Source organism: Oryx dammah, unplaced genomic scaffold, assembly GCF_014754425.2.
Source record: "Oryx dammah isolate SB20612 unplaced genomic scaffold, SCBI_Odam_1.1 HiC_scaffold_27, whole genome shotgun sequence".
Classification (NCBI taxonomy): Eukaryota; Metazoa; Chordata; class Mammalia; order Artiodactyla; family Bovidae; genus Oryx; species Oryx dammah.
Window position 1 is genome coordinate 64,570,821 of NW_024070211.1, and position 15,736 is coordinate 64,586,556.

Sequence of the window (15,736 nt, forward strand, 5' to 3'; positions counted from 1 at the left end):
GGGTGTGGCAGCGGGGCCTGCCGACCGTAGCCTGCGGGAGCCGCTCTAGGCCTGGCGTCCTCCCTCCACCTCCTCCGCAGCTGGCCTCCGCGCTGGCCCCCGCCAGCCGGCCAGCCAGCAGGGGTGGGTGGAGGAGCGCACGCCGCGCCGCGTCCTTATCAACCGGCGGGGCGGCGTGGTGCGAGGCCACCCCGTCAGGGGAGGCGCAGTCCCGGGCCCGCCGCGGGTGGGGCCATGGCTCCCCTGGGCGCGGCGGCCAGCCGGGGTCCGAGAGGCGGCAGGGAGCGCTGAGTGCTGAGCGGCGGTGCGCGCGGGCAGGCGGCCGTCGGGGCGCCAGGGGAGCGCACGCGGCACCATGCGCCCCCGCCTGCCGCCACTGGCCGGGCTGCTGCTGCTAGCCTGCGCCGTGCACGCGGTGAGTACGCGCCCTTCCGCGGGTCCCTCTAGGGGTGAGGGGTGGAGGGCCCCACCAGATCTTCTGCTGGGCAGTGGGAGGCGTTTCTCCCCATCCTTTCCCCGCAACTATGATTTTTGTCTGCTCCTCTCCGGAGGGTCCTCTCCTCCGAAATGAAATCTGTATGTGCCAGGGCGCAGGCAGCGCTGAGATAACTTACCTTGCCCTTCACCCCACCCGGGCGCTCCTGGGCGGAAATTCGGAAGCCGCCCCTGGCCGTGCCTTTTGTGTGAGGGCACTTTGCCTGCAGTATTTCCTTAAAACCTCATCATCGACTTTCGAAGTTGCTATTTTCACCCTCACTTTGCGGACAAGGAAAGTGAGACTTGGAAAGACCAAAAAAAAAAAAAAACTTGCCTTGAGAAAAGACAGCTGGAACCCAGTCTGTCTGCCCCAGAGCCTTGCCATTTGCACAGACAGCGGCTGCACTGCGGACGGGGAGACTTTCGAAAGCTTTGGCCGTAACTGCCGGAGCTGTAACGCCAGCGTTTGCCGCCTCCTCCTTGGTCTTGTGGGTTTGGCTCCGCAATGGCGGTGGGTCTGGGGACTTCTGGGAGCAGCTGGTCTCCCCAAACCAGGTCCAGGGGGGAACTGGCAGAGAAAAGGGAAGGCAGCAGAGTGAGTGGCTTATGTTGCTTTCTCACAAACTCCAGGGAGTCCTGGCCTCTGCCTGTGGGATTTGTGAAAGAGGGTGGCTGCGCCCAGAGGGCAGAAGGAAAGGTGAGGAAGGGGCGCACAGATTCCAGAACTTCCCCTTTCCACCAGCATTCCAAACAGGCACCCCACCGCCTCAGTCCCAAGAAACTCCCCAGGGAAAGCACTTAGGAACTCAGTTCCCAGCCTGAAATCTCTGTCCTGGGCAAACCCTACCTGCAAACCCATCAGTGGCCCTCCTGTGGTCCTCTCCTGGTTGGCTATAAGAAAGACCTGCTTCTGGAGGGGTGGGAGTGTTGACACGCAGGAGGCACAGCTCCTGTGGTGTCCAGAGTGCGGTTATCGGCCCTCCTGTGCAGCTCCCTGTGTTAATAACATGGAGCCTCCTGTCCTCAGCGCTGCAGTTGGAAGGTGCTAGGACAACAGCACCTGTTTGCAAGTCTGAGCTCCCACTTTGGGGAAACACCATCTGAGAAATGGGGACAGTTCAAAGCCAAATTCAGCCTCCGAGTGTGTTATTTGGTGCCCAGAGCTGGGAGGCAGCCCTTTTGGTGACCTCACCCCACCTTCCGCCCACCGCCAGCCTCCTTTCTAAGTATCTGCAGTAACACTGCGGTTGTCAGAAGAAATCAACAAGTGGCTGGGTCTTCAGGACTAAGGTTCAATGCACATTTTAATCTCCAGCGTCATTTTAGGAATAAGCCCAGGGGAAAATGAGATCCCTTGGTTCAGGTCTTCTGTGTGCCTTGGAAGGGTGCTTTATTATGCCCTGGTCCACTTTACTCCTTTTACAGTGGAGCAAACTGATACCCACAGAGAGCAGGGACCTGCTCCTTATCAGTAAGTTTGTGGCAGCTCTGGGACTGGAGCCCAGATCTCACCTTTCTCAACAAACAGCCCAGGGCTGTGTCTGAGTTGTCGCTTGTCTATGCTCACATCTTCATCTACTCACGCACCACTTTATGTTCCTGCCAGGTGGTTTCCTGTGTGTAAGTCTTGGCTCTCTGGTGGTTTTATGGGCTTATCCATATCTGAGGTTCACACTTCTTGGCAGAGAACTCCGTCAACAAATAGGGATGGAGTTGCCCGGCTTCAGTTGGAGGATTTCCCAGCCTATGGAACCCTGCTTTTTTCCTGTTTGAGTGGTCAGACATTTAATTTTTAAACTGAAGGACATTCAAACAATTCCTTATCATTTCATGCTTCGTCTTGGGGGAAATCATAGGCATCTTCCCAATTGGTGGTGGTGGGGGATCACTAAGGCCAAATTGCTTATTACTACTCCCCCCAACTCCCCACCTTTTCACACGGAGATGTAGGGAGGGTCCTTTGCAAGTGGACTGAAAAGTGCTGGTGGCTGGTGGGGGCAGTTTTTTGAGACCCTCATAAGAAACTCTGGCCTCACCTCCCCTTACTGTCCCCACCCATGTCTCTCATGAGGATTTTTACCTGGAACAGTATTGTCATTATTTACCAGCGCACCTGTCCCTCCCGTCCTCCCCAATACGTTCACTTAGAGCTTGAACCTTGAGACTTAGTCGCACTCATCCTTTATCCTTAGAACCTGTCATATCAGAAGAAAGAGTCAATGATTGTGTGTGGGCTGAATGAATGAATGAAGTGATGGTGCTATCCCTAGTGGCTGCCCTCATGTGGGGCACTTTCATATAACAACAGGTAGTGAAGAATGACATCTTACAAGCAATCATTGCTTACAAAATTGTACATAAATCTGCCAGGCAAAGGTGCAGTCTCTCAGGGGAGGGCTTTTAAATCCAGGGCATCTGGCCAACTGCCCACCTGAGAACTTGAGTGAGTTAAGTGGGGTATAAGGGGTTCCTTTTTCCTTCAAGCAGGGTTTCTTAAGTTTGACACTGTAATTCTGGATATTAAATCTGAGCTTTCCACATAGGATGCTGGGACAAGAGCTAGGCCCTCCCCTGGCATGGGAGGGAACGAGAGGGTAGAGATGGTGGTTAGAGAGAGGGGAGCAGGGGGTGGGGTGCCCTGTGCATTGTATGCTGTCCAGCAGCGTCCCTGTACTCTGCCTACCAGAAGCTAGTATCTTCTCTCCAAGTTGTGCCAACACAAAGCGTCTCCAGACATTGCCAACTGTCCTCTGGGAGCAGGCAGGGCAAAACTGCCCTGGTTGAGAACTACTGCCTTAAAAGTTATTATGTCTCAGGGGAAACGTGTGAACAAGATTCGCAGTAGGTGTCACTGGATGTTGGATTCAGAGTAGTGGGGTTGGTGACAGGGAATCTGAGCTGGAGACAGAAGCAGGTGTACCAGTTAAAATCCATCTCCGGATGAGAAGACCTCTGTAGGGCATGTGTTCCTTTGGCTTCTCCACCCTCCCTTCCCACTCCCCCATGTCCCTCTTCATTTCTTCTCGGTTGATGGCTCAGAAACACAAAAACTCTAAGGCGGGGGTCTGGCATGTGGTGGTCCCCACCCCTTTCTGGACTGCATCTGGACCCAGAGGTTGACAAGCTGGGTGAGCAGAATTTTAGGAAGGCCTGCAAGGTCACCAGAGGATCTGACTACTGATGCCTCTTAGAGAAAAGTCACTGGGAGCTTTGTATCCCTGAACAATATTCCGAGGTAGCATTGTGGATTTCTTTTTGAGTTTTTGCTCTTCCTAAAATTCATGTGACTGATGACCATGATGATGATGATGGTGAAGGCTTCCCTCACTGCCTACTTCACACCAGATACTCTGCTAAGCTGTGCCTGGCACTGCTTGACTTCTCTCACCAACAGTCATCATCCTCACTGTGCATGTGAAGAAACTGAGACGCAGAAAGAGGTGAAACCATTGGTCAAGTCACCCAGCTGACATGATGGTGTAAGGACCCAAACCCAACTGTGCTTAGCCAGCACGTGCATCTGCTTCCAAAGAGAGGCCGCTCTGGTTTTTGGCTCCCAAGGCACTGTCATGAAATCTTTCTCAAACCACAAAATGACAATAACTACAGTTTAATCTAATTACTTTATAAAAGACAAACCAAATGCGGAATTACACACAGCATTTTATTGAGGGTGGCCAGACATGAGCTTGGGGCTTCAAATTCAAAAAACAGGAGAGATGCTTCCCACACTGTTTAGGGGAGTCCTTTAGACTTTGGTACCCCCTTTAGGAGTTGCTACAGAGCTCCCCTCCTGTCCCATCCCCCAAACCCCCTCCCTTGACACTGGAGGGCACAGGTCTCTTCCTGGTACCCCTTGTTGAAAGCCCAGATTCCACAACCAGGATTACAGCTCTGCCCCGAGAGTGGCCTCTGGTTTGGTCCCTGCATCCCTGACCTTAGCAAGCTGAGGTCACCACTGACCTTTGCTCGGGCTCTGGAACAACCTGCAGCCCCAGATAAGACCCACAACACTCAGATTCTATCTACTTGCTTACATGGCAGAGTATATAAGTATTCATGAGGATATGAGAAAGCAGGGATCTCTTGGGGCCCACCCAGCTTCAATATTCCATGTCTGAAAGAGTCCAAGGGTCGTCTGGGGAAGGGACTTCCCTGATCGGTAATCTCCTGGTGGTTGTGCTGCCAGGATTCCTGAGTTTTCCAGACTTCTCCAGAATCACCACATGCCCCACATCACTTCCCTCTCTCTTGGCTCCCCAAGGCTCCCCTTGGTGTCTTCTGAGATTTCTGACCTTACTACCTCCTTTCATTTTCAATAGGTGGGTTTACCTCCCGTATCCTGAGAGTCAGAGAATGAACTTCCTCTGAGCAGCATCTTGCCCTCACAGATGAATCTAAGTTGGATCCTCCTGTTCCTGTCCTCCTGCACCCCCTTGAACGTCATGCCGTGCCAGAGCAGCACAGACTGAGGGGCTTGAACAGTGGAAATTTTTCTTCTCGTAGGCCTGGAAGCTGGATATCCCAGATCATGGTTGGATTCTGGGAAGACCTCCCTCCCTGGCTTGTAGTTGGCTGCCTGATCCTCATGTAACCTTTCCTCTGACTTCTGAGAGAGTGAGTTCACTGATATCTCTTGTAAGGATGTTAATCCTATCAAATTTGGGCCCCCTGTGATCTTATTTGACCTTAATGAACTCCTTCTTGGCCCTGTCTCCTAACAGAGCCACACCTGGGGTTAGGGAGTCAATGTATTCTTTGAGGGACACAGACATTCAGCCTGCATCACACCTTAATGGAATAGAGGCTTTGCTCCAGCCCCATGCTCCTGACCTCTTCCCCCCACCATGCTCAGTGACTTTTGTCCTGAGATGACACAGAGGTAGCCTTCATCCTGCTTCTCTTGACTGGATTTTCCATCAGCTAGTCAACCTGCCCAAGCCCATCCAACCAAGTGGCAAAGGACCTCTACAGCTCTGGCTGTGGTTCCTCCACTACCGCTCATGGCCAGCATTTTGGAAGATGCATCTATGATCCCTGCCTCCACCTCTGTCCGTTCCTCAGCCTGCAGCACCCTGAGTCCCACCCGTTCCCCACTCGCATCAGTCTCACCAGGCCCTGCATTATCCCACTTTCCCTAGACATGGCGTGGTCTCTGTCCCAGCCAAGGGGAACACATGGTTGATGAGAGTCTGGACGCTATGACTAATGACATCAAGGCAGCGAGCACACACCCTGACTGTTCTGGGCAAGATGGGCGGGGCACCCATAGGACTCCAGCCTCTTAGAGACATTTGGTGCTGGGACACTCTGTCCCTCCCCCTCTTCCTCACCTTGGTGCCTGCCTTTCACAGGCTTGTGGTTCCCATTGTGCCTCAAGTGAGGTTTTCCCTCTTTCGAGGTCCCCGTGTCACATGGTTCCTTCCTCTTGTGTGGTCCCTCCTCCCGCGTTGTCCCTCCTTTTGCTCATCTTCCCAGCCTGTCAGGGTCACTGTCTCAGGCACTGTCTCTGGCCCTTGCTCTCCTTATGCCCGCTGCTCTCTCTTACTATGTGAGTTTCCTTGCCCATCTTAAGGTGATATAAATCCAACCTTAACCATGCTTATCTCACTTCAGCTGCTGCCAAACTCACATCTCTTGTCCTTGTTTTCCCTGTTGTTGGAGTTACTGGGGTACCCAAAGCAGACACATAGGAACCAGGCTGGCCCCTGTCCTCAACTGGCCCTCAGCCCCTGCTGGCCCCTGTCACATCTGTGCACCTTCCCTCCGCTATGGGGGTGACTTCTCGCCTACGTGGTGCAGGGCCTCCCAGGGGTTTCCTGCCACTGCTTGTGGTCCATGGTGACCTGGCCACTACCTTCCCCGCATGCTCCCGCCACAGGTGCCTCTGGACCCCTTGGAGCCCACGGCAGTAAGATCTGTGTCCGCTCACCTTCGATTGCAGAGCATCCTAGAGACCCAGTAAGTGCTAGATGACATTTTGGGTTTGGAACTGGTTGTAGGATCAAGTTCCCTCTTTATTTCTCACTGTATATACTAGACTAGTATCTCTCTTTTTTCCCCTGTGAAACTATTCCTTTCCAGTCTCAGGTTGGCAGTTGACAAGCAAAGTGTGTTGAGTTTCTTCCCTTCCTTTGGAATTTAGTAGTTTTTCATTGGAGAAGGTAACGGCAACCCACTCCAGTACTTTTGCCTGGAAAATCCCGTGGATGGAGGAGCCTGGTAGGCTGCAGTCCATGGGGTCGCTAAGAGTTGGACATGACTGAGCGACTTCACTTTCACTTTTCACTTTCATGCATTGGGGAAGGAAATGGTAACCCAGTCCAGTGTTCTTGCCTGGAGAATCCCAGGGACGGGGGAGCCTGGTGGGCTGCTGTCTACGGGGCTGCACAGAGTTGGCCACAACTGAAGCAACTTAGCAGCAGCAGCAGCAGGTGAATAAAAGCTTTTTCACTCCTGAAAAGATTCAAAAGTTGACCTCCTTATATGTGCTTTCTCAGGAAGTTACTGTAGAATGTGCTTCTGAAGAACAAGGAAGCAAAGGCAAGAAAAAGACAGGGGATATAGGAAATGGAACTGTGACTGAGGGAGCCGGGGAGAGGCCCCCTAAAAGCACAGCCAGGTTTCAGGCCCCATTGGCAGAGGTCTGTGGGAGAGAGGGCTCCAGGGACTGAAAGAATAGACCTCTTGATAAATGTCTATCAAGGCTGTTGGAGCATTTGGATAAATTAATCCTATCTACCTAGATAAACTAATCAGATGAAAACGCAAAGTAAATTGTTGACCACAGGAAAAACAAAATGTACAAGAAGAGACATAATCGTTTTACATGGCTAGACTCAGCAGTGAACAATATTTCATAGTCAAAGTAAGTCATTATAAATACACACCATTCATTTAACTAAAAATTAAGAGAAGGCTATGTCAATATATTATATGGGGGGAGGGAAGTATATGTAGGGAGGTTTAAAAACATCTAAATCTTTCTCTTCCGTAATAGAGAGTTTTGGATAATGTCTCAAATTGATAAACCAAGAAATAACAATATGAGATAATTTTGAAATACAGAGATAAAATGAAAATATACATCTAAAGAAAAGGAAAGTGGTTTTCCCTGGAGAGCAGGAAAAGGTTAGGCAAGGGAACTGCTGTTTCTCGCTATAAGCACTTTAGTACTAGGACAAGTAAAAGAAAAAAAAGTACCTATCCAAACTTGATTTTTAAAAACTGTTAAAAGGGACCTTTTCAAGACTAATAGCTCCTGCTGTGAGGAGTATTTTATATAAATTTTAGCAGTACTTTCACCGTAACTTGTTTCTCCTGTGAATTTAGAGGAAAATTTTAAAGGGGTCCACTAGAGAGCATAGTCCGTTTTTGTCTTAAAAAGATTTTTTTGGCTGTGCTGTCCAGCTTGTTCAATCTCTGACTACGGATTGAACCTGCCCATGCCCTCTGCAGTGAAAACACAGAGTCCTAAGCACTGGATTGCCAGGAAATTCCCAATACTTTGAAATTTATTGATTATATAGAAACATGAACAAGCATACATACATTTGACTTCTAAATATCAGCCTCTTCTTTCCTCTAGGAAAACCTAGATGATACGGGGGCTTTTTTCCCCTTCATTCTCCCTCTGAGGCATCTAACAAACTGTTGCTCCATGAACACAATCTTCCCAGCCACTCCCAGCTACGCTGATGGCCCCACTCTGTCACTGAGGCCACTGTCTGCACGCTGCAGACTCATCCACAGAGTCAGCCGTTTCAACAGAATACTGTTGCTGTCATACAAACAGTGGATGCATACGTTTCTGCAATTGACATGCCACCACACAAAATAATCTTGCTTTATTCAGTTTTAATGAAAGGGTTAAGGGTAAACAAACTGTGGAATGATCTACTTCACACCCACTAAGATAGATATTGGAGCTGGCCAGGTTACGCTACTGGTAGAGAACCTGCCTGCCAATGCAGGAGACGGAGAAGACGCAGGCTTGATCCCTGGGATGGTAAGAGCCCCTAGAGGAGGAAAAGGTAACCCACGCCAGTATTCTTGCCTGGAAAATCCCATGGACAGAGGAGCCTGGCAGGCTACAGTCCATAGGGTCGCAGAGAGTCAGACATGACTAAAATGACTTAGCACAGCACAATAGATATTATTAAAACAGAAGAATAGGATTGAGGATGAGGACGCAGAGAAACTAGAACTCTGCATTGTTGGTAGGAAGGTAAAATGGAACAGCTGATGTGGAAAATGGTGTGGTAGTCCCTTAAAAAAGTAAACAGAATTACCATATGATCCAGCCATTTTGCTTCTGGATATGTACCTGCAGCAGCAGCTGCTGCTGCTAAGTCGCTTCAGTCATGTACAACTGTGTGCGACCCCAGAGATGGCAGCCCACCAGGCTCCCCCGTCCCTGGGATTCTCCAGGCAAGAACACTGGAGTGGGTTGCCATTTCACTTCTGGACATGTACCTAGAAGAACTGACAGCAGGGACTCGAAGAGATACTTGTACACCTCTGCTCTTGGCTGCATTATTCACAATAGCCAAGAGGTGGAAACACCCAAGTGATGAGTAGATGAACAAAGTGTGGTCTGTCCATACAGTAGAATAGTATTCATCCATATCAGTTCATTTCAGTTCAGTCACTCAGTCGTGTCCGACTCTTTGTGACCCCATAAATCGCAGCACGCCAGGCCTCCCTGTCCATCACCAACTCCCGGAGTTCACTCACACTCACGTCCATCGAGTCAGTGATGCCATCCAGCCATCTTATCCTCTGTCATCCCCGTCTCCTCCTGCCCTCAATCCCTCCCAGCATCAGAGTCTTTTCCAATGAGTCAACTCTTCGCATGAGGTGGCCAAAGTACTGGAGTTTCTTCCTTCCAAAGAAATCCCAGGGCTGATCTCCTTCAGAATGGACTGGTTGGATCTCCTTGCAGTCCAAGGGACTCTCAAGAGTCTTCTCCAACACCACAGTTCAAAAGCATCAATTCTTCAGCGCTCAGCCTTCTTCACAGTCCAACTCTCATCCATACATGACCACAGGAAAAACCATAGCCTTGACTAGACGGACCTTAGTCGGCAAAGTAATGTCTCTGCTTTTGAATATGCTATCTAGGTTGGTCATAACTTTTCTTCCAAGGAGTAAGCATCTTTTAATTTCATGGCTGCAGTCACCATCTGCAGTGATCTTGGAACCCCCCAAAATGAAGTCTGACACTGTTTCCACTGTTTCCCCATCTACTTCCCATGAAGTGATGAGACCTGATGCCATGATCTTTGTTTTCTGAATGTTGAGCTTTAGGCTAACTTTTTCACTCTCCACTTTCACTTTCATCAAGAGGCTTTTTAGTTACTCTTCACTTTCTGCCATAAGGGTGGTGTCATCTGCATATCTGAGGTTATTGATATTTCTCCCAGCAATCTTGATTCCAGCTTGTGTTTCTTCCAGTCCAGCGTTTCTCATGATGTACTCTACATAGAAGTTAAATAAGCAGGGTGACAATATACAGCCTTGACGTACTCCTTTTCCTATTTGGAACCAGTCTGTTGTTCCATGTCCAGTTCTAATTGCTGCTTCCTGACCTGCGTACAGATTTCTCGAGAGGCAGGTCAGGTGGTCTGGTATTCCCATCTGTTTCAGAATTTTCCACAGTTTATTGTGATCCACACAGTCAAAGGCTTTGGCATAGTCAATAAAGCAGAAATAGAGGAAAAGAACAGAATGGGAAAGACTAGAGATGTCTTTTCTGGAACTCTCTTGCTTTTTCCATGATCCAGCGGATGTTGGCAATTTAATCTCTGGTTCCTCTGCATTTTCTAAAACCAGCTTGAACATCAGGGAGTTCACGGTTCACATATTGCTGAAGCCTGGCTTGGAGAATTTTGAGCATTACTTTACTAGCATGTGAGATGAGAGCAATTGTGCGGTAGTTTGAGCATTCTTTGGCATTGCCTTTCTTTGGGACTGGAATGAAAACTGACCTTTTCCAGTCCTGTGGCCACTGCTGAGTTTTCCAAATTCACTGGCATATTGAGTGCAGCACTTTCACAGCATCATCTTTCAGGATTTGAAACAGCTCCACTGGAATTGCATCACCTCCACCAGCTTTGTTCGTAGCGATGCTTTTCAAGGCCCACTTGACTTCACATTCCAGGATGTCTGGCTCTAGATTAGTGATCACACCATCATGATTATCTGGGTCGTGAAGATCTTTTTTGTACAGTTCTTCTGTGTATTCTTGCCATCTCTTCTTAATATCTTCTGCTTCTGTTAGGTCCAGACTATTTCTGTCCTTTACTAAGCCCATCTTTGCATGAAATGTTCCCTTGGTATCTCTAATTTTCTTGAAGACATCTCTAGTCTTTCCCATTCTGTTCCTTTCCTCTATTTCTTTGCATTGATCGCTAAAGAAGGCTTTCTTATCTCTTCTTGCTATTCTCTGAAACTCTGCATTCAGATGCTTATATCTTTCCTTTTCTCCTTTGCTTTTTGCTTCTCTTCTTTTCACAGCTATTTGTAAGACCTCCCCAGACAGCCATTTTGCTTTTTTGCATTTCTTTTCCCCGGGGATGATCTTGATCCTTGTCTCCTGTACAATGTCATGAACCTCATTCCATAGTTCGTCAGGCACTCTATCTATCAGATCTAGGCCCTTAAATCTATTTCTCACTTCCACTGTATAATCATAAGGGATTTGATTTAGGTCATACCTGAATGGTCTAGCGCTTTCCCTACTTTCTTCAATTTGAGTCTGAATTTGATAATAAGGAGTTCATGATCTGAGCCACAGTCAGCTCCTGGTCTTGTTTCTGTTGACTGTATAGAGCTTCTCCCTCTTTGGCTGCAAATAATATAATCAGTCTGATTTTGATGTTGACCATCTGGTGATGTCCATGTGTAAAGTCTTTTGTGTTGTTGGAAGAGGGTGTTTGCTATGAGCAGTGCATTTTCTTGGCAAAACTCTATTAGTCTTTGCCCTGCTTCATTCTGTATTCCAAGGCCAAATTTGCCTGTTATTCCAGGTGTTTCTTGACTTCCTACTTTTGCATTCCAGTCCCCTATAATGAAAAGGACATCTTTTTTGGGTGTTAGTTCTAAAAGGTCTTGTAGGTCTTCATAAAACCATTCAACTTCAGCTTCTTCAGCATTACTGGTTGGGGCATAGACTTGGATAGCTGTGATATTGAATGGTTTGCCTTGGAGACGAACAGAGATCATTCTGTCATTTTTGAGATTGCATCCAAGTACTGCATTTCACACTCTTTTGTTGACCATGATGGCTACTCCATTTCTTCTGAGGAATTCCTGCCTGCAGTAGTAGATATAATGATCATCTGAGTTAAATTCACCCATTCCAGTCCATTTTAGTTCGCTGATTCATCCATATAAAGGAATGAAATTCCAATAGATGCTACAACATGGATGTGAAATGAGACACAGAAGAGCAAATATTGTATGATGCCACTTACAGGAACAGACATATTCACAGAGTCAGAAAGTAGAACAGAGGTTGCTGTTTAATTGGTACAGAGTTTCTGTTGGGCTGTAGAAGTCCTGGAAATGGATAGGAGTGATCACTGTACAACTTTTCATTTAATTCCACTGAATTGTACACTTAAACATGATTGCAGTGGCAAATGGTATGTATATTTTGCTACAACTTAAGAAATTTAGAATTAAAAGAAGCTAAACTATCCTCTAATGTTTATTCTTCCATTGTTGTTGTTTAGTTGCTAAGTCACCTCTGACTCTTTGTGACCCCATGGACTGCAGCATGCCAGGCTTCCCTGTCCTTCACTATCTCCTGGAGTTTGCTCAAGCTTATATCCATTGAGTCAGTGATGCTATTCAACCATCTCATCTTCTGTCACCCCCTTCTCCTCCTTCCCTCAATCTTTCACAGCCTCAGGATCTTTTCCAGTGAGTCGGCTCTTCCACTCAGATGGCCAAAGCATTGGAGCTTCATCATCAGTCCTTCTGATGAATATTCTGGGTTGATTTCCTCTAGGGTTGACTGGTTTGATATCCTTGCTGTCCAAGGGACTCTCAAGAATCTTCTCCAGCACCACAATTTGAGGCACCAGCCTTTGGTGCTCAGCATTCTTTATGGTCCAATTCTCACATCTCACATCTAGTCAAAAACCATAGCTTTGACTAGACAGACCTTTGTTGGCAAAGTGATGTCTCTGCTTTTTAATATACTGTCTAGGTTTGCCATAGCTTTCCTTTTAAGGGCAAGCATCTTTTAACTTCATGGCTGCAGTTACCATCTGCAATGATTTTGGAGCCCAAGAAAAAACAAAATCTGTCACCGCTTCTGCTTTTTTCCCATCTATTTGCCATGAAGTGATGGAACTGGATACCATAATCTTAGTTTTTTGAATGTTAAGTTTTAAGCCAGTGTTTTCACTCTCCTCTTTCACCCTCATCAAGAAGCTCTTTAGTTCCTCTTCACTTTCTGTCATTAGAGTGGTATCATCTGCATATCTGAGATTGTTGATATTTCTCCTTGCAGTCTTGATTCCAGCTTGTGATTCATTCAGCCCAGCATTGTGAGTGATATACTCTGCATAGAAGTTAAAAATAAGCAGGGTGACAATATACAGCCTTGATGTACTCCTTTCCCAATTTGGAACCAGTCTATTGTTCCCGAATGTCCAGTTCTAACAGTTGCTTCTTGACCTGCATATAGGTTTCTCAGGAAACAGGTAAGGTGGTCTGGTATTCCCATCTCTAAGAATTTTCCAGTTTGTTGTGATCCACACAGTCAAAGGCTTTATTGTAGTCAGTGAAACAGAAATAGATGTGTTTCTGGAATTTCATTGCTTTTTCGATGATGCAGTGGATGTTGGCAATTTGATCTCTGGTTCCTCTGCCTTTTCTAAATCCAGCTTGTGCATCTGGAAGTTCTTGGTTCATGTATTGCTGAAGCCTAGCTTGAAGGATTTTGAGCATAACAACCTTGCTAGGATGGGAAAGGAGTGCATATTTTCCCATAGTCCTAGGGAAAAACATGAAGGAAGTTGAACCTTTCTTGGAGAGGATTCCCACTGCAGGTGTCCCCCCATTCCTCATCTTGCTCCTTCACTTACAAGAGCCCTCTGCTACAGTGCCACTTTCTTCAACCTCCAAGGATGCACATCACTACCCGCTTTCAGGAGATGCCACCCCCACCCAGTCCTCTATGCTGTGTAACAATCGCAGACACTCAGTGGCAGGTAGCAATGCATGTTCCTCTCTTTCTTAGTGTTTGCGAGTGAGCTAGGGCTCGACTGACCAACTGAGATACTGACACTGATCCAGGCACTGTGCAGAGCACGTCTGCACCCTGAAGACCCATCATGGCACCCTGGGACAGTCATGCCTTTCCCCCTCCCACCCTCAGCTTTCCTTCTCAGCTGACACATTAGTGTCTCAATCTCCACAATTTCACCACTGCAAGAATGTTATGGAAATGATGTGGAATCTAAAAAATGATGCAAATGAATGTATTTATAAGACAGAAGCAGACTCACAGACATAGAAAACAAACTTACGGTTACCAAAGGGGACATGCCAGTGGCGGTGGGGGTGATAATTAAGAGTTTGAGATTAAAATATACACACTACCATATATAAAATAGATAATCAATGAGGACCTACTGTGTAGCACAGGGAACTGTACTTAATACTGTGCTGTAGTAACCATATGGGAAAAGAATCAGAAAAATAATGGATATATGTATATGGATAATGGAATCACTTTGCTGTATGCCTGAAACTAACACAACATTGTAAATCAGCTATACTCCAATATAAAATAAAAATTAAATTTAAAAAGAACATTATATAAATGAAATCATACTGTAACTGTTTGGGATTGGCTTTCTTCACTGAGCATACTTCTCTGGAGATTCATATAGGTTGGTCCATGTATCACCACTTTGTTCCTTTTTATTGCTGAGGGCTTCCCTGCTGGCTCAGATGGTAAAAGAATCCTCCTGCAATGTGGGAGACCTGGGTTTGACCCCTGGGTTCCCTTGGAGGAGGGCATGGCAACCCACTCCAGTGTTCTTGCTTAGAGAATCCTCAGGGACAAAGGAGCCTGGCAGGCTACAGTCCATGGGGTCACAAAGAGTCGGACCTGACTGAGAGACTAAGCACAGAATTTCATAGTATGGATGTTCCATAGTTCACCTTACACACTGAAAGCCCTCTGGATTGTTTCAGTTTTGAGGTATTAGGAATAAAGCTGCTGTAAATATTAGTATACAAGTATTTGTGTGTGTGTGTGTGTGTGTGTGTATGTGTGTGAACATAAGCTTTCACTTCTCCAGGATAAGTGCCCAGGAGTGCAATGGTTGGATCACGTAGTGTTAATAGTTGCATGTTTAGCTTTTCTTAAGACCCTGCCTACTTGTTTTCCAGAGTGGTTGTCTCGTTTTACAATCCCACCAGCAAAATGTGAGCGACCTAGTTTCACCACAGCCTTGCCAACGTTGTTGTGATTTTTTATTTTAGATCTTCTAATAAGCATATAGTAATATCACATTGCAGTTTCAATTTGCATTTACCTAATAGCTAATAATGTTGAACATCTTTTCATGTTCTTGTTTGCCATCTGTATATCTTCTTCTGTGAAATGTCTCTTCATGCATTTTGCCTATCTTCTAGTTAGATTTTTAAAATTTGCTTTCTATTGGGTTTTGAATGTTCTTTATATATTCTAGATATTAATCCTAATTTGTTAATTGCAGATATTTTCTCCTAGTCTATAGCTTGTCTTTTCATCCTCTTAACAAGGTTTTTCATGGAGCAAAAGTTTTTAGTTTTTATAAAGTCCAGTTTATCAGTTTTTCTTTTTATGGTTCTTGCTTTTGGTGTCAAGTATAAAGAATCTTTGTCTTGCTTTGTATTTTGAAGATGTTCTCCTGTGCTTTTTTCTAAAAGTTTTAGTTGAATTTTTTGTACTCAAGTCCATCATTATTTTGAGGTAATTTTTATATAAGGTATGAGTATTAGGTTTGTTTTGTTATCTATAGCTGTCCAATTACTATAACACTGTTGCCTATTCTTCTGCTAATACCAACTTCTTTTGACTACTATCAGTTCAGTTCAGTTCAGTCACTCAGTCGTGTCCGACTCTTTGCGACCCCATGAATTGCAGCACGCCAGGCCTCTCTATCCATCACGAACTCCCAGAGTTCACCCAAACTCACGTCCATCGAGTTGTTGATGCCATCCAGCCATCTTATCCTCTAACGTCCCCTTC

At 46.6% G+C, this 15,736-nt stretch overlaps 1 protein-coding gene across 1 annotated transcript in view; it reads left to right on the forward strand.

Annotated features, from left to right (window-relative positions):
• The first annotated feature begins 355 nt into the window (after positions 1-355).
• SCTR (secretin receptor) overlaps positions 356-15,736 on the forward strand; it is a 71,829-nt gene continuing 56,448 nt past the window's right edge. Inside the window, exon 1 of the mRNA XM_040227924.1 lies at positions 356-415. Within this exon, the coding sequence (XP_040083858.1) occupies positions 356-415 (60 nt within the window). The remainder of the gene's footprint in view (positions 416-15,736) is intronic.